Consider the following 24,188-nt stretch of genomic DNA (forward strand, 5'->3'; position numbering starts at 1 on the left):
TGGTGACCAGGGACTCAGACTCCACCGGGACGAAGGGCAGGGTCACAGCCCTTAGAGTGCCAATGGGCCAAAGGTGAGGGGTAGAGGAGGGTTACAAGAAAATCCATTTCTTCTCCAGACTAGCTGCACCAGGTGGGGGAGGGGCGGGAGCAGGGCGGGGCAGGGGCAGGTGCGGGACTTGACTCTGAATTGTCGACTGACTCTCCTCTTGTACGTTTCCTATAAACTGTGGTCAATCTCCACAATGAAAGGTCTGAACTTGAATGAGGGGGGCTAGTGGGCAGCGTCTAGCCTCTGCCAGATCCTCTTAGATTCCTCTCTTGTGGATTTGTTCACTCCTGGCTTTGGTGTGCTTTTCTTCCCAGATCCACTCCGGGTACCACTCATCTTAGATCAGGTCCCCCAAAGCAGACCCCAGATGAGGATCCGTGTGCGCGACGCAGGAGCCTGGTAGGGAGTGGTGGGGGGAGGCAGGACCGGGGAGGAACGCAGGCCGGGGATCCCAGAGGGTGGCCGCCGACCCCAGCGCAGGAAGTGGGTTCTGGGCGCTCCCTCCATGCCGCTGAGGCCGCTCCCAAGCCCTGAGGGCCATCTGCCAGAAAGAACCACGGGGCTGGCTTGGAAGCAAAAGGCAAAAGCACACCAAGGCCTGGCTGCACCAGAAATGGTGGAAAGGATTAGGGGCAGGTGGATGGGCGCTGGCATTTTCTGCTCCCAGCTTTACTAAGAAATGGCTTTTGGAGTCGCTTCGCTCTCACAGTAAGAACGAACTCACACCCCAGACAGAGAACCGAGAGGGGAGAGCAGGTGTGTTTTCAACAGAGCAGAAGACGACCTGTGCCCAGCCATGCCTCTGAGGGCCAGCGTGCGGGGGAAGGTGGATACACAGCTCTGCCCTCCAGAACGCCGCCACCCCACCCCCGGCCCCGCACAGGAGAAGCCACCCGTGGACTTTTGAAACCACAGGCCAGCAAGCCCCCAGGTGGCCTCTTATTACAGGGCAGAAGGCAAGGACAAGACCCAGGGGATTACAGACGGGCAAGGTCACTCGGAGCCCAGGAGATGAAAAAACAATGCAAAATAAAGAATTGGCACTGACGAGTTCAAGACACAATTTGTTTCTTCCAATGACACTTCCGTAAGTTTTGCTCAGGCCTAGAGCTGTTGGCGCATCAGGCCAACTTCCAAGGTCAAAGACTGTTTCGAGAGCAACCACATTCATTGGCGAATTCACAGTGTCTTTCTTTCAGTACAGGTTTGCGTAAGTCCTGCTCTGTCAGCAGTGCCTGGGCTGAGCATAGAGTGGGGAGACCCTGACCCTGCCCTTATGGCCATGCCCTTCGTGGTTTAGCGGGGAGACAATGGCTACATGAATAAGTACCCACAGATAGGGAAGTACATATTGGGATGCGTGTCTTAAAGGAAAAGTGTGGAAGCCATGAGAGGGCAGAGTGGTCTGAACTGAATTAAACTGGTTGGTCAGGAAGGTCCCCTCTGAAGAAGCAGCATGTGTACATGGAGGCCTGAAGGACAAGTGGGAGCTAAACCATTTCGAGAGAAGAAGTTGGGTGTTGGGTGGGGGGCCATCCAGAGCAGAAGGAACAGCCCCGGGTTTGGGGGGAGGTGGGAGAGATGGGGGCTCAGTCGGTTGAGTGTCTGCCTTCGGCTCAGGTCATGATCCCAGGATGGAGCCCCACATTAGGCTCCTCACTCAGTGGGGAGTCTGCCTCTCTGTCTCCCTCTCCCCTCTACTCATGCTCTCCTCACCCCCTCACTGTCTCCCTCCCTCAAATAAATAAATAAAATCTTAAAAAAAAGAAAGGAAAGGAGGAAGGAAGGAAGGAAGGAAGGAACAGCCTGCACTAAAGCCTGAAGTTGGGAAAAAATAGCAGTGGACCTGAGGATCAAACTAACCAGAGCCAACAGGCAAATGAAAACCCCACAATTCCTCCAGAGGATCCAAGCAAAAGTCTGAGCACGTTTCTGCATGTGGGCAGTGAGGGTGGGGTTCCAGGAGGGGCACGGGACCCTGGGGTGGTGATAAACTTTAGCCCCCAAACCAGCTCTGGGTCAGATACTTAAATCAGACAGAAATAATGAACCTTCTGATTAAAGGTCAGATCAAGTAGTCTTGGCTCCCAGCAAGCACGGGGCCCGGAGGACGCGCCACACACACCACAGTCTCCATGAAGGGGGCCCTGGCCATGGGGAGCTTGTGCAGCCATAATGTCTGTCTGAAACAGAGCCTGTGGGAAAGAAGCTCTCCGGAGATCACTGGGGGAGAAAAGAAGGTAGCTGAACATTTGAATTTTTATTTTCAGAGGAAGCTGGAGGCCAGTGAGGCAGAAATTACAAATATGAGATGTACTGAGGAGAAAAGAGTTTGTTTTCTACAACAAAAAATATTTGTGAAACTTTTAGATAGATAATATCTAAGAGCCAAGAAGAAAGGTCCTACCCTCATAAAGCCTGTAGTCTAATGAGGGACAAAAGACCTTCATTTAAATAATATAAAAACAAATGTGTAATTGTCCATTGAAAAGCCGCCTGCAGGACAGGCCTGTGGGGGCTGGGAAGTGGGGAGTGGCGTGTGTCAGGACAGCTTCCTGAGGAAGGGGAATTCAAGTGCAGATCTAAAGTTTGAGAAAAGGTTGTTCAGGCTAAGGGAGCGGAGTGGGGCAGGGTGAGAACATTCTAGGCATTGCGAAGGGTATGAGGCACTGTCGTGGGGACATCTGAAAAAACAGAAGAAACCTGGTGACTGGGGCTCAGAGAACAGAAGAACAAAGAGAAGTAACAAGGTTTAAGGATTTAGAGTTGGATTCTAAAAACATATTCTATGTGTTCATGGATGGTGGAATTGTGGGGGCAGGAGACCAAGCAAGGAGACTAGGTAGAAAGCTCTTGGAGAGGTACAGGGTGGCCTGGACCAGGGTGTGGACAGCGATGACAAGCAAAGGAGCTTCAGAGAATGGGATGGTTTTGAGACATATTCAGACGTAAATTTATAATGGATGCTGGATGCCGGGGAGAGAGACAGGAAGGATGGGTTCTGCCTGGGGAACTGGGTGGGTGCTATAGGGTCATACATCACGTTAGGGAACCCTTCAAAGGAAGGTACTGATTTTAGGCATTTGGGTTAGATTAAATTGAAGGTGTCCTTGAGACCTCCAAGGGGAAGCAACAGGGTTGATTAGATCTGAACTTCAGGGGAGAGACCTCAAATAATAGTATCAGTTTGGAAGTTACTGATGTATGAGAGTTATTGAGGTCATGGGTCTGAATGAGGCCACAGGGGCCTCATGTATGAGTATGAAAGTACGTATGCATACAGAGATGTGGCTTTGTTGCTCAAATTTATTTGGAAAACACTGGGTTAAACATCCTTAAACTGGATTCTTCACTGCAGGACTTCTCAGGGACCTTTAAAAGGCTAATGAGTGGGGCACCTGGGTGGCTCAGTCAGTTAAGTGGCTGCCTTCAGCTCAGATCATGATATCTCCAAGTCCTGGGATCGAGTCCTGCATTAGGCTCCCTGCTCAGTGGGGAGTCTTTGTCTGAATCTCCCTCTGCCCCACCCCTCATGGCTATACATGTACTCTCTCTCTCAAATAATTAAAATCTTTAAACATAAATAAAAATAAAAGGTTAATGAGTATTTGCATTTCTGTAGGGAATAAGAAAGACTAATGAACACTGGGAATTTCTAAATGCAGATTCAGAGAAACCTGAATTCAGAGATTCCTGAACTTTTTTTGACCACAGAATCCTTCTACCACAGGGCATCTTATTGCACTAGAAAAATCTTTCTGACAGTACAGTATGGTAAACAGAGCCCTTTTTTTCTTTTGAGGATAAAACCAACAGTAAAACTTCACAGTTGAATAGTGTACCACACTTGTCTGAGTGCTCTCATATCACTTCTTAACTCCCCAAATAACCCCGTTGGGGTGGTCTCGTGAACCCCACTCACGGTGGAGGTACAGCTACGTTAAGGGGCATGCCCAATGCCCAGTGTCTCACAGCTGGTGAGGGGAAGGCCTGGAACTAAAGCCAGGATGACCAGGTCACCAAGTCTAACATCAGATTCAGTTTCATGACCTTGGCTGTTCCCACGTGAAAACACATGGTCTTTAACAATGTTACTAATTTAATAATTATGGGGCTGCTGCTTGGGTCCTCAGAGCCTTCATCTGACATGGCTGCTGGTCGGCTTCCTCTTAACAGCCTCAGAACAGCGACACTGAGTCAGACCCAGACCTTTCCACTGACAGAGGAAGGACCTGGTGGTTCTCACAAGGTCAACTTCCAAGGCTAGAGCCATACCTCCAGCATCCCAGCTTCTCATTAGTGGTCAGTTATGGATCTAATACCTTCAGATTGACCTAAAACTTACAAAAACCTATTTTTCTTTTAATCTTGTATCAACACTTGAGATAATGAGGTCTCTGAGTTCACCCTTCCCGCTATAAAACCTTTATTAATCTTTTATATGTAGATTGAAAATTAAGCTGTTAGAAGAAATAAATTTCTCCACGAGGGAGGATTATCCTTAAAGACAAGCCAAGACTACTATCTAACATGAGCACAGGACTCCTCATTTCATAAAATTAAATATATGCTCCTATTAGTGATGGCCTTAAATAACATTTGGGAGTTAATTTCTTCTCAGCTATGCCCTCAGCTGAACTCCTCTCCATGGCAAAGGTCTGTGCAGGCTCTAGTGGGACAACATAGAATATATTCCCCATTAAGGAATTTGGGTTTTTTTTTAACTTTTCTTTTAAGATTTTATTTTATTTATTTGAGAGAAAGAGAGAGAGAAAGCATGAGCAGGGGGGAGAGGCAGAGGTAGAAGCAGACGCCCCCCAGAGCAGGGAGCTAGATGCAAGGCTGGAACCCAAGACCCTGGGATCATGACCTGAGCCAAAGGCAGACACTTAACCAACTGAGCCAGCCAGGTGCCTTGTTTTTTCTTTTTATTATATAAATTTTCATTGGATTATAATATATTTTTAGAAAACTGTGCACTCAATTTTCACAAAGTAACCGTGCTCATGCGACCACCACCCACATCAAGAAATAGAGCGTTATCAGCTACTCGGCTGCTCTTTCCAACACCAAGCCTTCCCTCCTTCCTAGGTCAGGTAACCAGCCTTCTGACCATGTTTGAGCTTCCTTTTACGGCTGCAACAAAGTAACACAAACGTAGTGGCTTAGAACCATATTCTCCTACAGTCGTGGAGAACAGAAATCCCAAATCAGTCTCCCTGAGCTAGAATCAAGGTGTTAGCAGGGCTCATTTCTCCTAGAGGCTCTCGGGAGAATGTTTCCTTGTCTTTTCTAGATCCCAGAGGCCACCTACTTTGCTTGACTTTCCGCCCTCTTCCTACATTTTCAAAGCCAGCATCGGAGCCTTTTCTCTCAGACTCTGATCCTCCTGGCTTCCTCTTATCAGGACTCTTATAATTAGATTAGGCCTACTTGGATAATCAAGGAAAATCTCCCCAACTCCAAACCTTTAATCACATCCACAAAATCTCTTTTACCATATATACGGTAATATATTCCAAAATCCGGGGGATTCGGACACAGGTAAGTTTGGGGGGGCCACTGTTCAGCCTACCGCAGACTGTAATGCTACAGATTCATGTCACCCATTGTGAACCTTAAGTAAATAGAATCATACGCTTTTTTCATGATGTCTTTTGATTTTAAACAGTTTTAAGGTTTCGAGTAACCTATCTTACCAGTCTTTTGCTTTAAGGTTAGTGCTTTTGTGACTCTTTAAAGAAATATTTGCTGACGTACCCCAAATAATGAAAATACTCTGCTTCCTCTGGTTGTTAGATTATTTTGTTTATCATTATTTTTTTAAAGGTTTTATTTATTTATTTGACAGAGATCACAAGTAGGCAGAGAAGCGGGGGCGGGGAGGGGGGGAAGCAGGCTCCCTGCTGAGCAGTGAGCCCGATGGAGGGCTCGATCCCAGGACCCTGAGATCATGACCTGAGGCAAAGGCAGAGCCTTAACCCACTGAGCCACCCAGGTGCCCCTACCTACCACCTTTAAACCTACAAGCCATCTAGAATGAGTTTTTGTGAATGGTGAGAGGTAGTTACTAAGGTTTATTTTTTCCTGGGTGGGTACTCATATGATCCAGTATGATTTTGGGAAAAGACTGTCTTTGCCTCATTCGTCTGCATGACTGCCCTTATTCTAAACATCTGTTTCGGAAACATACCATGCTGCCTTAATCACTGTAGCTTCTAAACAAACCCAGCTAGCCAGTGGTGCAAGTTCTCCAATGTTGTCCTTCCCCAGTAGTATCTTGGCAACACCTGGCCTTCTGTATTGCCACGTAAATTTTAGAATCAGTTTACCAATTTCTTAGAATTTGACTGGGACTGCACTGAATCTGAAGCTTATGAGAGAGAGCATGTTTATAATCCCTCGTCCCCTAGTCCTTGAACATTTATTTGGGTCTTTAACTTGGTTCAGTGACATGTTACTCATTTCACACAAAGGTGTTGCACATCTCCTCCTGGATTTATTCTTAGGTGTTTAACATTGGTTATGTTGTTGTAATGCTGTATTATTATTTAAACTTTTTATTTTCTGATTTATTTTTAGTATATAGAATGCAATGGATTTTTTTATGTGGATCTTGTATTCAGCTGTCTTGTGAAGTTCATTTGCTGATTTTTGTAGTTTGTAGCTTCTTTTGGATCTTCTCTCAATAGCTATCTCTATATAAATAATATGTATTACATACATACTCATAAATATTTCTCTATATTATCCATGATCCTGATGAATAATGGCAGTTTTCTCTTTCTTCTTCATTCTCATTGTTCTTGCCTTATTGTATTAGCTGTGAACCTCCAGTCCAATTTTGAACAGATATGATAGCATGTCTTTGTCTCATTTCCAAACTGGGGAGATTATGATGTTTGCCGAGGATTGTATAGATGTCCTTTATAGGATTAAGGAAATTCTTTGTATTTCTAGTTGGCTAAGAACTTATTTTAAATCGTGAATGAATAATGAATTTTTTAAGATTTTTCATTTATTCGTTTGAGAGAGAGAGAGAGTGAGCAAGGGAGACCATGAGCAGGAGGGAGGGGCAGAGGGAGACGCAAACTCCCCGCTGAGCAGGAGCCCAACACGGGACTTGATCCCAGGATCACGACCTTAGCCAAAGGCAGATGCTTAACCCACTGAGCCAACCCGTTGCCCCAGTATTGAATTTTTCAAATGTTTTTTCTGTGTCTATTGACACAATCGGTAAGATTTTTCTTTTCATTCTGTGATATATTACATTAACTGAGTTGTCTTGGCTTTTTATTTTGAAACAATTTTAGACTTACGGAAAAGTTGCAGAAATAATACAGAGGTTCCTTATACCCTTCACACAACTGCCCCAAATGCTCATTTTATATAACTGTAGGATAATTGTCAACTTAATTGTCACTTAAATAACACTGGTATGAAACTTTGAGTCATACTACATCCTTTATTCAGATTTTACCAGTTTTCTCACTAATGTTCTATTTCAGGATGCCGTATTGCGTTTAGGGGTGGTGTCTCCTTAGTCTGCTCTAATCTTTGACAGTTCCTCAGTCCGTCCTTGTCTTTCATGACCTTGACGCTTTTGAAGAGAATTTTGTTAGACTATCCTTTAATTGAGGTTTGTGCGATGTCTTCTCACGATTAGACTGAAGGCATTCATTTCTAAGCAATATTCTGCAGAGGTGGTGTGCCCTTGCCAATCATATCGGGGGTACACGACGTCTTGTTACCGGTAATGCTAACCTTGATCACTCGGTTATAGCGGTATCTGCCAGTGTTCGTTGAGTTTTAAATATTAGACTTTTCCTTATATTCTTGGAATAAACTGTACTTGGTTATTTTTTCATGTATTTCAAGCTAATATTTTAGGCTAATATTTTAAATAGAATGATCATATCTATGTTTATAAGAGAGCTTGGTAATCTTCCTTTCCTGAAGATTTTTCTCAGGATTTAAGGTTAAGTTGGCTTCATAAAACCAGGTAGTAACTGTTTCCTCTTTATTCTCTAGGAGAGTTCATGGTTTATGTAAGATCGTAGCTGTATCTTCCCTAAATTCTTAAAGAATTCACTGATGAAGACAACGTGGGCCTCGAGTTTTCTTTGAGAGAAAGTTTTAAGTGACAGATTGGATATATATAGGACAGTTAGATTTCTACTTTCCTTTATCTCAGGTTTAGTACAGTGTCCCTTTTGAAGAATTTATTTCCTATTTTCTAATTTATTGGTAGAAACTCATAATATCCTTACATTCTTTTTTTTTTAATTGCAGCATAACTGTTGAATGGAATTTCATACCACAGTGAAAATGAATTAACAATTCAATATTGCTGAATCTCAAAAACATAATTTCAAGCAAAAAAGACAAATTACAGATGGATATATATATATACAATGATTTCTTCTGTATAATTTGTTGTTGTTGTTGTTGTTGTTGTTTAGAGAGAGAATACCTGCACATGTGTGTGTGAACAGGGGAGGGGTAGAGGAGGAGGGGGAGAATCTTTTCCTTTTTAATTAAAAAAAAATTTTGTTTAGTTAAAAAAAAATTTAAATTCAATTAATTAACATATTGTATATTAGTTTAAGAGGTAGAGTTCAATAATTAATCTGTCTTAGTCAACACCCACTGCTCATTATATCACATGCCCTCCTTAATGTCCATCACACACTTTTTTCTTCTTCAGTGGGCTCTATGCCCAACATGGGGCTCCCACTCAGAACCCCTGAGATCAAGAGTTGCACTCCCCACTAACCAAGCCAGCCAGGCACCCCCGCTTTGTATTCTTTTAAAGGTATGATGTGTGGTGAGCTGCTCTTTTTCATTCTTGATATTAGTACTTTAGTTCTCAAATTTTTTCTCAATTATTCTTAACGGAGGTTTATCAAGAGTACTGATCTTTTTGTAGAACCAACCTTGGGGTTTGTGGATTCTCTCATTGTACGTTTATTTACTATCTCATTAATTTTCTGTTCTATCTTTATTAAGTTCTACTTTCTTGGGTGTTTAATTTGCTGAGTTCCTCCTCCCCTGCACAGTTTCTTGTGATAGGTTCTTATGTAAATGATTTTCAGCTTTTCTTCAACATCTGCATTTAAAGCCGCAAATTGCTGTCCCTAGTCAAGCACAGTTTCAACTGCATCCCATGTGTTCTGTCTGATATGTTATATTTTTATTATCATCTCGTTAAAATGTTTTCTCATTTTTCTTTGATGCATAGATTATTTAGAAGTTTATTTTCTAAAAATGTGGGGATTTTTCCAGGTATCTTTTCTATTGATTTCTGACTGACTTTTACTGTGGTCATAGACCAGAAATTCTCCCAAAGAAATTAAAGGTAAAAACACTTAGCATTCATTTTATGAGGGCAATTTAACCTTAATGCTGAAACCTGACAGGGATATTATGTGGGGAGAGAAAAGGAAAGGAAAAGAGGATTTAAATCCTCTGAAATCTGTTGAGGTTTGTTTTATGGATCAGCGGACAGCCAGTTTTGATAAATACACCATGTGTAATCAAAATTTTAAAACCGTATTCTGGGGACACCTGGGTGGCTCTGTCAGTTAAGCATCTGCCTTTGGCTCAGGTCATGATTCTGAGGTCCCAGAATCAAGTTGTGTGGGGCTCCCAGCTCAGGGAGAAACCTGCTTCTCCCTCTCCCTCTGCCATTCCCCCTGCTTGTGCTCTTTCTCTCAAGTAAGTAAAATCTTTTTTTTTTTTAGATTTTATTTATTTATTTGAGAGAGAGAGAGTGAGAGGGAGAGTATGAGAGGGGAAGTCAGAAGGAGAAGCTGACTCCCCATGGAGCTGGGAGCCCAATGTGGGACTCGGTCCAGGGACCCCAGGATCATGACCCAAGCCAAAGGCAGTTGCTTAACCAAATAAGTAAAATCCTTTAAAAAAAAATACAAATAAAACTGTATTATGCAGTTGTGTACAGAATTCTCTGCATAATAATTGTGTCACATGTGCATTTGTTAATTGTGTTGTACAAATTTTTTATATCCCTGTGGTTGGTTTTGTTCTCTGCTGCTGCTTCTAAAAGTTGGAAAGAGAAGTGAAAGTTGTGTTAAAATCTCCCATTTTCCCTTTTGTTTTTGTCTATTTTTGCATCATGAAATTAGAGGATGTGTTATTAGGTACAGTTTAGAATTGTTACATCTTCCAGGTGGATTGACATTTTTAGCCTTATGAAATGTACTACTTTATCTCTTGTAAAGTTTCTTACCTTAAACATGGTCTGATGTTGATATAGACATACCAGATTTACTTAGTTAGAAATATATTTTTCCTCCTTTTACTTTTGTTCTTTCTGTATACTTATATTGGGGCATAGTGACATGTTTATTTTTAATCCAGTCTACTTTTATCTTTTAATTAGAATACTTAATCTGTTTACATTTAATATACTTATTGACATATTTGGATATAAATTGACCATCTTATTTTTTAGTTGTTACAATTGTTCTGTTTTCTTTTTCCCCTCTTTACTTTCTTTGGAATAAAATATTTTTATAATTATTTCATTTCCCTCTTTTATTAACTAGTTCATCATTGATTCTTTTATAATTCTTTTATTGGTTAACCTAGACCTAAAGATTACAATATGTATCCTTGACTTATTAAAATCCAGTTAGGGGCGCCTGGGTGGCTCAGTGGGTTAAGCCGCTGCCTTCGGCTCAGGTCATGATCTCAGGGTCCTGGGATCGAGCCCCGCATCGGGCTCTCTGCTCAGCAGGGAGCCTGCTTCCCTTCCTCTCTCTCTGCCTGCCTCTCTGCCTACTTGTGATCTCTCTCTGTCAAAAAAAAAAAAAAAAAAAAAATCTTAAAAAAAAAAAATCCAGTTAGTATTTTTTTCAGTTCATGGATAATGTTAAAGACACTGGAATACTTCAACTCATTTTTCCTACTTTTATTGTACGTGTTGTTAAGTATGTTAGTTCTACAAATACCCTCTCTCGAGATACAGCCGATATGAATTTAGATTTCCTCGTTTATTCTTTGCAGGGCTCTTTAACCCTTTCTCCATCTTCTTGTTCCCATTTGGAGTTCTTTCCCTTCTACCTGAAAAACTAGTTTTTGCTTTTGTGTCTGTCAGCAAGTTGCAACTCATCTCAGTGTTTGTTTGGCTGGAAAGGTCTTTTCTTTTTCACTTTCATTTTTGAATGATACTTCCTCTGGGTATAGAATTTTAAGTCAGCAGTTATTTTCTTTTAGCCTTTTATTTTTATTTATTTATTTTTTCAATCGAAAACTACTCATTGGCCACTGTTTACCAGTATTTACAATAAAGTAAACAAGATTCCGTTGGATTCTGACTACTACAAAGTTATTTTTTTCCTAGTGTCTGCAGAACCAGGGATTCAAATACTGAGAAGAGTGAGCCTGCATGTAAGGAATGAATTTGGGTAAAGACAAAACATGCAAGTCAAGAATTTAGATTACAGGAGTTTGTTTACCCATTTATTCCAGCTGGTCCTAAATTGCCAACATCTCTAACCATCTGATTATGATTAGGTTTCCATGAACGAAGTCCTAGACATTCCATGAATCATGATCTTTTAATCAAAATAGAAAAGGGATTTCAACCTCTTGAAAAGGAACGATTCACTAGAAGGAACTCTCAATGTCCATTTAACTGACTTTTGCTTATCTAATTAAAACACACCAAGACTTGTCTAGTTTTCTCATTTGGGCGGAGAGGCTGTTGGTAGTGATAAAATTTTCCTTCCAGCATCTTGCAAATAAATTTGTATTTATAGGACTATAGGTATGGATATGGATTCTGGTATGGCTGCTTTTAAATTGTCCCATTTAAATTGTTTTCATTATATTTAAATTTTCAATTAATTACAAAATTTGAAAGGTTAAGACTTCAGGAAAAATTTCAATTTACTTTAAGTGATTTATTTCTTAGGTTGCTGAAAATGATAGCATCCCAGAAATATGGGCTTACCCATGGTTATGAAATGTTGTTTTCCTTTGGTGAATGTTTAAAGAAAAAAAAGAAAAGAAAACCACTTACACTTGTGTTTTTATGTATACACACACAAAAATACTCCAAAATAAACAAAATAAGCCAGAATAGTCCTTATGCCTATAGGAGTTAAACACAAATTCTGACTGAGTAACAACTCTGAAGATTTCCCCCAATATTTAGAAAAGATGTTCTCTGATGCAGGGGAATAACATACCATGGTCTCAAATATTCTTTCCTGATATTTGTTTGAAGTAACCAGTGCTATAGATGCCAAAAAATCCCCAACTCCCCTGATACTACTTCCAAACAAACATATCAAACTTGATTTTCATTAGAACATTATTTCATCACACTAATAAGTCAAAAAACCAAGACCCAGACTTTATATATCTATAAATAACTATAAAAAGCAATGGAAACAATTATTGAACTTCATCTTCTGGACAAGAATGCCAAGGTAGTCTCTCTTCGTAAAAACCAATTCCACTTTGAGGACACTTCCTACTTGCCCCTTTTGCTAGTCAGCCTCATCTGGATCTTTCCATTTCATGACAGACATGAATTCTCCACTGGCATCTCCGGTACCAATTACTCATTCAGGATCAAGACCTCTTGGTTTATCTGCAGCATCTCTTTCCTTCTTTTATTTGCCATCATCACTTTCATGGTCAGATAAAGATTGCCTTTTCGTGCCACCTTTTGCTTTACCAGCTTTCTGAGAACTAAGAAATACTTCAATTTACTCTGGATGATCTAAATTTTCTTCACATTCCCAAATGTTGTCAGTGTCTGTAAGTCTCTTTCACTTCAGGAAATACTCCACTGTCCCATTTACTACACGTTGGTCCAGTACTTTTTCCACCACAAATTCTTCAGGCTCTGCCTCTTTTACTTTTTTACTCTTTCCTTTCTCTTTCTTCCTCATTTTCTGCAATGTCGCTTTGTTGGAGTCTTTTTTTTTTTTTTAGTGAAGGCTTGAAGAGCTGTTATTTACCACCCTGGGGCTGCTCCCGGTCCCAGGGCTGTGACATATCTGACCCCACACTCAAACTGTAGTGACATCCCTTTCTTTAGCCTTTTAAAGATATCCTTTCATTATTGTTTGGCTTCCATTATTCTCACTTGAAAACTTGGCTGTCTTATTATTGTGCTTCTGATCAAAATGTGTCTTATTATTTTTCATACTAGCTGTAGTTACAGTTATTGCCTTTAGTTGTTTTTCACCTATTTTACCATGACGGGTCTAGTTGTAACTTTCTTTGTATTTGTCTGTGGCTCTATGTCTTTTGTCAGTTTTTAAATCCTCAGATTATTTTCTCTCCAAAATTGTTTATGCTGTATTATCTCTCTCCTTCTCTTCCAGGACTCTAATTACAAAAATGCTTATACTGGGTCCCATATATCTCTTAGTCTTCCTTTTCTGTACTTCTTAAAATTTTTATCTTGTTGTAATTGTAGTGAAGTCTTCATATTTCCTTCTGGTCTATACTCAAGTTCATGAATCATCTCTTCAGTTGAGTCTAATCTGCTTTTAAATCCTTCCACTGAGTTCTTAATTTCAGCCCTAGGATTTTTATTAGACCATTTATAAAATATATTCAATATGTGTGTTTAAATTACAGAATTTTTTTCTCTTGGTTTTCAGTCCTTTGTTCCTATCTCTTGATGTGCCCCATTTTATTGTTGTTGTTTGGTTAATGCCGGAACTTGTGCATGAAAAATTGTGGTGATAATTTGAGAGTCTGGATAATGTCATCTTCCTCCAAGGAAGATTTACTGTGGTTCAAACAGGCAGTTAGCCAGGAGAATATCTCTTTACTCTGAGATTGATTTGATTCAGATCTGAATTTCAGTCTCTGTAAATGCTAGTCTATTTTCAGGCTAGCTTTTGTGACCAGGGTGTAGTCCTTTAAGATTCCCAGCTGAAAGACTGGGCTGTTTACCAGGACCTCTCCTTTTGGAAAGCTTTGAATCCCAAGTTTTGTCTCTTTACCCCGTGAGATTGCCAGCCGTCCAAAGAGAAGTGAACGGGATATTTTGGCTGTTGGCCCAGAGAGGCAGAGGTATACACCAAACACCAGGCCCAGAGCACAGAACACGGCAATCCCACTCCAACTCGAGCTCTCAGCCAGATAGTCTCCAGCGTCAGACACTCCTCACCCTTTTGTATCCTCGCGCCTCGTAATAAACAATGTGGGTGGGCCTCCTTCTTGCTATTGGATGGAATTCTATCTCGCTTCCTCTGGACTCCAAAGAATTTTGTTTCCACCAGTGGAAGAAGCAGTCTAAGGCAGGAGAAGCAGAGGCTGTCCACTAAGTCTGCCTTAGTTTATGTCTTGACTCTCACTGTTACTTAGGTGATCTGGGGCAAATTATTTAACCTCTCTGAGCGTCGATATCCTCCTTGTGGAATGGAGAGGATGATAAAAATAATCAAGATGACATGAGATAATGCTAGTGAAGTGCTTGGAAAAAAAAAATCAAATAAATGTTGGCTACGGCCATTATTTAACTTAAATTAGGGTCCTGGTATGTGTAGGAAGGTCTTAGACTATTGTCATCAGATTCCTCATTTGAGAAGCAGCCTCAGGAGTTTGGTGGGAGGGGAAGGAAGGGCGGAAAAAGGAGGTTCCATGGTTCTACAGGTGAGCAGGAGTTTAATCCCACAGGGATGGGGCTCCTCAGGCTGGGATCCAGACCTTTCTGGAGAAACACTGCCCAAATGTATGACTCTCGGAAGCCATTAGCCAGGTTTCCTGTTCTCCCTTCTCCCTAAGGAGAAACTGGTTCCATTTCAGAGACATCAGTGTCTCTTCTTCCCTCTACCTCTCCACTCCAGAAACACTGAGGCCAGCAGAGTCCTCGGTTGGTCATGAATGGATGTTGCCTCCCACCTCTTATGGTCAGAAGTGCCCTCCACGGAGCTCGGGAGTCTCCCACTCACCAAAATGTCTCCTGAGTTAAGTATTAAACATCAATTATTTAGCTCTTAACATGATTGAATTAATGTGTCATTTTGCCCAAGCATATTTGCATGTTATGCCTACTTTCGCTTGGAAATGAAAACCAAGAAACAGCTGTAAGAAGGGGAGCTCTAGAAGAGCCATCTTACAATCACAACCCCTCTCCTCATCCTCGCTTCTGGTTCTCATTAGCTGTGTGGCTTCGAGGAACTTATTTTCCCTCTATTGTCCTTGACATCCTCATTTAAGGGTCTCAAAGTTCCTTCCAGCTCTAAAAGCTGTATATCTGTGAGAGTGGTATTATTTGGAGGACCTGAAGCCAGCCCAGAAGTCACCCACAGGAGTATACAGTCACCCCACAGCCAACCTGACCCCGGGGAGCTTTGAACACACCCAGCGTGCCCTCTTGCCTGCCCCTCACCCAGCCCCATGAGAGTCTCCCCCACCCTTCTCCTCCCCTGAGGACAGGAGCTGGGCCTCAGCCAGGCTCTGAAGGCGGTGGTAACCAGCCCCCACTCCAGCCAGGCAGTGCAGGCCCCTCCTCCACCCCCTCCCCATCCCCATTTCCTGTCAAGCAGATTTACAACTTGGTTCAAAGAAGGAAGGATGATATAACAGCTTTCCTGCTCCCTCCCTCTCCCAACTGACTTAGTCTAGCTGGCTTGGGGCCAAGCTGTTTTGTTCTCCAAAGCCTCCCATAAGTAAAAATACTTCAGGCCCCAGCCCCCCGCCTGTGACATGGCGTCAGCTCCCAAACCCACTGGTCAGGCTTTTGCTTGTGGGCGGGAAGGAGGCAGCCCTGTGCAGTGCTGGAGTCTAATTAAATGCTGAGGAAATAAACCATGGGCTTCAATTTTTGTTCTGAAAATAGCTATGGCCTAGGATTCCTCTCTCCAGTCTGAGCTGGGAGACTTGTCCCACCTCTTGTCTTCCTGTGCCTGGGCTTCAGGGTTTATGGGGAGGAGAAGACAAGGGTCCGAGGAGCAGAGGCCACCCACAGAGGCCCAGGGGTTCAGAAGTCAGTGGGAGAGGCACCTTTCAGGGATGGGGGATTGGAGCCCAGGGGCTTGGGCTCTTCCGTACCCTTCATCCCTACTTTGCATCCTCGCCCCTGCTTCTAGAACGTGCTCTCAGCCTGCAAGTCATCCAGGAGTTCTGGGTCCTGCTGAACGCACCTCCGGAGCCCCATGTGGCTTAGAATGCAAAGCGCTGGCCAACGTTGAGGTAATTCTCTAAGGCAGATCATAGACTACACATCACGGTTTCGTGTATAATCAATCCTCTCGGGCAATGAGGGTGAGGAAAAACGTCAACAAATGGGTTTGTGGAAATTCAAGCTTCTTCAAGTCAACTGAATGTCTCACTGTATCCGTTAGAGACTGGATCCTGGACATCGCCCCATCTGCCTCTCTGCCTGGAAGGAGAGAATCAGCCTGCTGAGGGAGACGGGGTACCCACGTGAGTCAAGGCAAAGAGGGGCACCCCCGTGAACTAACGGCAAGTCCACAGGGGCCATCAGCTTTGCCAAGTGGGAACTCCTTGGTTGTTCACCCCACCCCAGCTTTTCTCCCACTGTACCATCATTAGCGGTCATCTCCCCCATTAGACCACGGACAGGGGCTCTAGATTCTTCCTGCCTTTCCGCCATGACCCAGTGCACAGTGGGTTCTGGCTCAGGAGCTTTTTTTTTTTTTTAATTTTATTTATTTATTTGTTAGAGAAAGAGAGAGAGCAAGCACAAGCAGGGGGAATAACAGGCAGAGGGAGAAGCAGGCTCCCCGCTGATCAGGGAGCCTGATGCAGGACTCGATCCTAAGACCCGGGGATCATGGCCTGAGCCAAAAGGAGATGCGTAACCAACAGAGCCAGCCAGGTGTCCCCTCAACAGCTTTTGATCCTTTTCAGCCTCCCCCTTTGAGCTATAAGGACGGAGCTTGCTTCTTACTGTTGTGAGCCCTGTTCCCTCAGCCAAAGCGGCCGGGCCTGATGCCACGGTCAAGAACATGGTAATGGAGTTCAGTGAACAAGTTCACTTGGTCTGTCTGCCCGACCAGAGGGGACGGCAGACCTGGAGGAAGGTCTCCAACACCAGTGGTGGTTGTGAAACCAAACATCACATGTGCCTAGAACTAAGCCAGGACTCAGTGCTTCTAGGGACCAGCTGGAATAAAAACAAAGGGGAATCCAAAGGAAATCAAACTCAAAGGGCAGGAGGGAGGGCTCTTACCTGCCGTTCTTTTGTGAGAGCTTTTCCATGGGGGTTCCCTGGGCAGAAGCCCCTTGGGCTCCTTCTGGAAGCTATCTTCAGATCTCTCTGATCTCTTCAGATTCATTGTCACCCCCCACGGTGTTCCGACGGCGGCCATCGCTGCATCTGGTGGGGTCAGTGGGGTAGGTCATTACAATACAGGGCGACAAAGGCTGCGTCAAGGTGGGGACCCAGGGCCTTGGGGTGGACAGGGCAGAAGGGGCCTATGGCTTCATGGTGGACATAGAAGCCTTCCCAGTGGGGGCCGAGGCTACTTGGGCCTTCTCCAGGCCCACCACCTTCCCATCCCTTGACCTGGCTCTTGTGAAGGGGCCCGTGCTGGTCTCCTGCTTTTTTGCTCTCAGGAGTCTCCTCAGGCCCCAGTCATTCCTCCACAGGCCCTTCTCTTGCTGGAGTTGGAGGCCACAACCCAGGTGATGCAGGGCAGCAGTAAGGCTGCTGGGAAGGGCAGAGAAGGGAAGCCCACTGCACCCTCCTGCCCCACCCTGTGGGTAACTGTCTCAACCCCCATCTGGGCTTGTGGAGGCGCAGTGCGCTGTGGCCAAACCACAGAGTCCCCATTTGGAAGATCCCGTTTCCTAACCACCTTGGCCTGACATCAATAGCAATATTGCCCCACAAGGAGCGGCCAGCCGTTTACTGCGGGAACTGCCAGTGCCAGGGCTCCAACACCAAGTTCAGACACGAAGAACTCCCCTCTGGGGTGTAAAACCGAGTTCAGAAAGAAGAAAAAACAAAGATTTCAGCCCAGCTTTCCTCCACGGAGACACCCTCCATGCCAGGGCTGGCCCCTCCTTAGAAGCCCATGGTCCTCAGCTGGGCCAGCTTCCAGGTCTCCTCCTTAACCCCGTGGTTTCCTCCATTACTGCCAGAGAAAAGTCAGGCCTCGGAAATCCCTCGCAGTGCCCAGGGGCAGAGCGCCACCCACCCCATGGTGCTCTTGGTTTGCACGCTCTAGATTTCTCCTAATAAACCAAATGAATGATAATTGCGGCCATTTATGGGGTACCTCGTGTGACTTACCCACTTGCGTTGTGAGCCCTTCTGAGACCTCTCAGCTTTGAATGCTAATGAGGAGGCAGGAGTGGTTTCACCTGTCCTGTGAGAACACAGAGCTCGTGAACCTGGCAAGCAAAGGGAGGATTTAAACTTGGCTTTGCTTTCTTTCGGCCTACCCTACCTCTTACTTCGAGCAAGAGTTGGTCCTCAAATGTGCAGATTAAAGAGATAACCACCACTCTAAAAAAAAACTTTATAAAACCAGACAACACTGGATTGAGGGTTGGAAGAACCAGGGTTTCTCCCCAAATCAAGGGGGCTCATTGACTTTGGACAAGTACCAGCTTCCTTGAGCTCCCACAACCTTATCTTCAAAGTTGTACAAATAAAAATAACTTCCTTTCTTCCCTGTTGGGTATGTTGGAAAATCAAAGAGATCCAGTCGGGCAAAAGCATCACAAACCGTAGAGAACAGTGTTTGATGACTCTGACTCCTCCGTGGGACACAACAGATTCCAAGACAAGAGAGGCTTACCCCGGTGATCTCAGAGTTTGGGGGCCTGACGTGCGCAGAGCCTTTCGGTTCATTTGTCAGAAACAGGCTCTGAGGAACTCTGTAAGAGCCTGTTGTTTTTACGGTAGACCAGAAGGCTTATCACAATGATAAACTTAAGTCCTCTATGAATGAAGCTGGCCCATTAAACAGGTGACCCACTGGCAGAAACCATGGTGAGCCATTGTCTTCAACCCCCGTACTACTACCCTCCCTTATCATTGGCATTGTGTCTGATTTTGACTCTCCCACGGAAAAGAATCAGATCATTGAGTTTATCACCAAAGCCCACAAACAACCCCAATGTCCTCAGCTGGGGAAATAGAGAAACAATCATGGTACAGTCACACAACAGGGAATTACTTGGCAACAAAAGGAATGAAAGACTGTAACATGCTACAGGTGCTTTATGCAGAATGGAAAGAGCCAGACTCAAAAGGCTACGGACTGTAGGATTCCATTTATATGACATTCAGGAAGAGGCAAAACTATAGGACTAGGAACAGAGAGGTGGTAGCAGAGGTAAATTTTGGGAAAGATTTGACCAGAAGGGAGTGAGTGACACAAAGGAGTTTTGTGGGGTGAGAACCTATTCTGTATTTTCATTGTGGTGGTGTTTACACGACTCTACGTACTTGTTAAAACTCATAGAACCATATACCCTAAGGAGTGGATTTTACGGTAGGTAAATTAAAACAGATTTTTAAAAGTTAAAAAATTAATGGCTCAGAATTTTTACAAATGGGTCACTGGGACAGTAGAGCAATTTGGCAGGGAGCCCCATAGTATAGTACAATGTCATATTAGGTTGAGTATTGTAGCCGAGTACAGTGTAGTAGTCTGGGAATTTGGCCACTAGTTCTCTGACTTGCGTTGGCAACAGTCACTTGGGTAAGGTGTTAAGAGGGCCCCATCCCCAGGTGATCTGATTCCTTGATGAACCCTGGGGTTTGTATTTTTTTTTTAAAGGTTTATTTATTTATTTGACAGACAGAGATCACAAATAGGCAGAGAGGCAGCCAGAAAGAGAGGAAGGGAAGCAGGCTCCCTGCTGAGCAGAGAGCCCAATGTGGGGCTCGATCCCAGCACCCTGAGATCATGACCTGAGCCGAAGGCAGCGGCTTTAACCCACTGAGTCACCCAGGAGCCTCGGGATTTTGTATTTTAAACAAGTTTCCCAGGTTGTCTGGGTTCAGGTGGCAAACACCCTGCATTTTGAGGCCCATTATTCAGCTTTTCTCATTATTTGGGAATTAAATTCCTTCGTGAGCAGGCCCTTGCATGCCTTGGAGTTTCTACCAGTAAAATGAGGACAATTGGCCTGTCTCCTGCTCTGTAGTGACTTGGGCTCTAACTCCTGACCCCAGATCAAGAGTTACATGTTCTTCCAACTGAGCCAGCCAAGTGTCCCTCCTTTTTTTATTTTGTTTTTTTATTAAACAGATCTATATTTCACCATTTCTGAAATGTAAAGCTTGAACACGGTAAGGGGGTGCCTGGCTGGCTCTGTCTAAAGCCCTACCTTGGGTAAAGAGATTAACTATGAAAAAAATCTTTAAAAAATAAAATAAGACTTTAAGAATGTCAAATAGTGGGGCACCTGGGTGGCTCCGTTGGTTAAGCATCTGCTTTTGGCTCATGTTGTGATCCCGGGGTTCTGGGATTGAGCCCTGTCTGTTTGATTGAGGGGAGTCTGTTTCGCTCTCTCTGCCCCTCCCCCTGCTCATGCTCTCTTTCTCTCTAATAAATTAAAAAAAAAAAAAAACAAAAAAAAAACCAGAATGTCAAATAGTAAAAGTGGGTGAGGTCCTATTCGTCCATTTAGTGAGTAGGCAACTAGGAAGATGTCATAGCGATTTGGGATGGGAGAACTTTCGGGTGTGTATTGGGGGTGCTCCAAAGTGCTCCCTCCTCCCAGCGGCAGTGGGCGTGGCTGCCTTGATGATCCGTCCTTCTGGAGCTTGCACCCGGAACAACTTTTCTAGTAACTCTACATCTTGCAATTTACCTAACCTCTTGGGAAGTGGTAGCTTTGACCTTAAGAGATATTAAGATGAAATTCTGTCTCTCTGAAATCCTTCGAGTTTTCTCATGGAAAGAAACCCAACGCCAGAACCATATGCTTGCTGGGATGACCATAATACTGAGCTCTAGAACCATTTAAATAGAAGACAGGATGAGAACTTGGGTTCACATCTCATGTCCATTATTTATTGTCTGTGTGATTCTGGCCAGATAATTTCCCTACAACCTCAAATTCTTACATTCAAATATTTCAGGTATAAAATGGGGCCAAAAACAGTACTGACTTTGTGGGGAGATGATGCAGTTTGAAAGATATGTGCTGAGGTATTAAGGGTGTTATGATGGCTGAACTGTCAAGAGATTTGGCAAAAACAAAACCATATAGGGGCGCCTGAATGTCTTAGTTAAGTGTCTGCCTTCAGCTCTGGTCATAATCTCAGGGTCCTGGGATCGAGCCCCACCTCACTGGGCTCCCTGCTCAGGGGGAATCTACTCCTCCCCCTCGCCCTCCACTCATGCTCTCTGTCTCTCTCTCTCTCTCTCTCAAATAAATAAACAAAATCTTAAAAAAAAAAAAAAAAAGCCCAACCATAAATACCTGTGTTATATTATATACACGCATACAGAAATACATAAAACAAACACGGCAAGTGTTAAGAATTATTGAATCTAGGTGAAAGATATATGGGTAATCATTCTTTCAACTTTTCTGTGTGTTTGAAGATTTACATTATAAAATCAGAAGAAAAAAAAAGATGATGTGTGTAAGCCCATCAATACAGTGCCTGCTGCCCAGGAGGTCTCCGCAGGCCCAAGAGCAGGGAAGGAGGGAGGTGGCAGGGCAGGGAGGGGAGGGGAAAGGAGGGGTCCAGGCTAGTCCAGGGCCGGTGGGGGCGGTGGGGGGTGGCCTCAGGGAGAGCAAAGAACTGAGGGATGCAGAAGACCCTGCAATGCCCCCTCCCGGGAGGGCGTGGGTTTGAGAACGGCCTTTCATGTTCCCGTCTCCAGAGACTCTGGGCGTGGGGGATGTTCCCAGCATGTTCTTTCCCTTTCCTTGGGTGCTTCAGGCTCTCTCGGTTGAGGTAGGAACTCTGCTAGAGATCTCCTGAGCCTCCAGATTATTTGTAGTTTGTAGACCCTCCGAGCCCCCCTGATGTACGTGAGCCTTGCTCAGTAGCCTTCCTGAGCACCAGAGAGTAAATGCAGAAGGAACGAATGGCAGAAAGGGTCAGCAAAGCCGCAAGAACAACCCAGAACTACGCAGCTGGTCCCTTTCCCTTGTGGCTCCCCTGAGTCAAGGCGCCACCCCCCCCCCCCCCCCCCCCCGCCAACAACCCCGCTCATGGCTGAGCCTCATGGGCTCAGACCAAGCGGCATGAGTCCAGTGTACTTGAAGAGAGCATATTCCTTTCCTGTGGCTTAAAACAGCACAAGTATTTGATGATTCTAGAGGTCGGAGGTCCAGAATGGGTCTCCCGGGCTAAAATCAAGCAGGGCCGTGTTCCTTCTGGAGGTTCTAGGTAAGAATCCGTTTTCTTGTCTTCTCCAGTTTCTAGAAGCTTTGCATATTTCTGGCTTGTGGGCCTGACTTCATCTTCGAAGCCACCGGAGTCTTCCTCACTTTACCACTCTTCCTGTCTCCCTCTCCTCCGTTTAAAGACATGCGGATTACATCGCGCAGGTAATCTCCTTATTTTAAAGTTCATTAATTAGGACCTGAACTCCCCCTTATAACCCTAACACAGTCGTAGGTTCCAGGGATTGGAACATGGACATCACTGGGGGGCCCTTACTCTGCCCACCACAGAGAAAGCCCCTCAGTGGATGAGTGTTTTTACCTGTTACCCCCCCCCCCCCCCGGAAATTTTCAAACTTTAGTGTACTTCGGAATTGTGAGAACCGGGGTTTGTGAAAAGGCACTTTTATGCCCCATTGGATGCTAATTCAGCACTTCTGAAATGGACCCAAGGAATCTGAATTTTTAGCAAGCTCTCTTCACGCTTTCCTGATACTCATGATCCCAGGGGCCCGTTTTGACAAATCTGCTTTCCTTCCAATGGGAAGGTAGAGTGACTATAGTTTAGAGACCTAATTACAAAATCTATGGTCTATGATTTATTGAGCAATTCCAGTGAATTAATCAATATAGCTAAGTTCATCCAGCACCTACTCTCTGCCTGGGTCTAAGCTCCGTCATGTATCATCTCATTTAAAGCTCACATTAACAAGGCCGGGTAGACCTGTGATTGTCGTCGCCATCTTGCCGATGAGAAAACAGAGGCATAGGCCATTAGGTGACCTGACTAAGGTTACACAGGCAAAGCCAATTCATCTCCTTCCTTTTCTTTTTCCAATGCCTGAGCTCTTTCCTTTCCTTTTTTCTTTCTTTCCTCCTTTCCTGCCTTCCTTCCTTTTCTTTCTTTCTTTCTTTCTTTCTTCTGTTCTTTCTTTCCCTTTTTCTTCCTTCCTTCCTCCTCTCTACCTTCCTTCTTTCTCCCTTCCTCTCTCCTCTTCTTTTCTTTTCTTTTTTTTCCTTTCTTTTCTCTCCTTCCTTCCTTCCTTCCTTCTTTCAAATACCTTATTAAACAGAAGCTCCCTGGTGGTCATTCTCTAAAATGAACGACCTGAGCTCTTCACACCAACGGGCTGAGCGCGGTCACACAGTAGGCCCTCGGTAAGTATACACTGAATTATAGGGTGAATAAATAAGTAGGTGTTGGTATGAGCTAGCTCTAATCCTCGTAAGAATCCTAAAGGGAGGTACGATTATTATGTCCAGAAAACAGACATGGCCCCAGACCGTGAGTGGTGAGGTCTGGCTCCACGCTCCACGGCCGCGTCTGACTCCGAAGTCCACGGGCTCCTGCTCCCACACCAGGGGCCTTGCAAGCAGCCGTCCACAGGCTCCTGCAGAGGACTGTTTTCTCATGATGCAAGTTTTATCTGCTTTGAGTTCCGTCATGAATAAGTGGCTTCTATCAACAAGAAGCTGAACGTACAAAATCAGGCCTGAGCGACATTTCCTCTCCTTCCCCCATGGCGGAGCTGGCCCTGGGCAGAGCTGGCCCAAGGGAGGTGGCCTGAGCCTGAGGGAGGAGGCCAGAGCCCTCACACTCAGGGAGGTACAAATACAGCAATTCGTTTCAAAACACACAGGGAGCTTCTCTTTACTTCAGTTCTTCTCCAAACACCTCACAGGGCCACTGGAGTGCCCTGGGCAGGAAGGGGTCTGTCTGTGGAAGAAATGCCATCCTAGCCCATCCTGGAGATGGCAACTCAGAGGTCTGATCCTCCGCCCGCCTCCGCTACACACACACACACACACAC

The 24,188-nt window shown here is 44.3% G+C and overlaps 1 protein-coding gene and 1 pseudogene across 8 annotated transcripts; one reads left to right on the forward strand and one right to left on the reverse strand.

Annotated features, from left to right (window-relative positions):
- Window positions 1-11: 11 nt before the first annotated feature.
- On the forward strand, window positions 12-24,006 carry LOC116588140. Of its 8 annotated transcripts, none has more exons than XM_032338877.1 (6): window positions 12-73; window positions 16,137-16,239; window positions 16,392-16,473; window positions 22,411-22,542; window positions 23,451-23,535; window positions 23,641-24,006. In XM_032338877.1, the coding sequence occupies exons 1-6, from the start codon at window positions 63-65 to the stop codon at window positions 23,852-23,854; spliced, it is 627 nt and encodes a 208-aa protein (XP_032194768.1). In that variant the 5' UTR covers window positions 12-62; the 3' UTR covers window positions 23,855-24,006. The 8 variants fall into 8 exon arrangements, 1 of the variants encoding a protein (XP_032194768.1); XR_004284799.1 differs by lacking the exon at window positions 23,451-23,535 and adding an exon at window positions 366-450 and having other exon boundaries at window positions 25-73; XR_004284800.1 differs by lacking the exons at window positions 16,392-16,473; window positions 23,451-23,535 and adding an exon at window positions 366-450 and having other exon boundaries at window positions 25-73.
- Window positions 12,475-13,009, reverse strand: LOC116588141 (annotated as a pseudogene).
- Window positions 24,007-24,188: the final 182 nt, after the last annotated feature.

Source organism: Mustela erminea, chromosome 4 (genome assembly GCF_009829155.1).
Source record: "Mustela erminea isolate mMusErm1 chromosome 4, mMusErm1.Pri, whole genome shotgun sequence".
Taxonomy (NCBI): domain Eukaryota; kingdom Metazoa; phylum Chordata; class Mammalia; order Carnivora; family Mustelidae; genus Mustela; species Mustela erminea.

What these genes read in the sequence shown, in the direction of transcription:
- LOC116588140 (XM_032338877.1), top strand. An exon ending in AAGCGCTGGCCAACGTTGAG is followed by an intron (nt 16,240 to 16,391) that starts GTAATTCTCTAA and finishes TGTATCCGTTAG; the next exon opens with AGACTGGATCCTGGACATCG. An exon ending in ATGCGGATTACATCGCGCAG is followed by an intron (nt 22,543 to 23,450) that starts GTAATCTCCTTA and finishes CTTATTAAACAG; the next exon opens with AAGCTCCCTGGTGGTCATTC.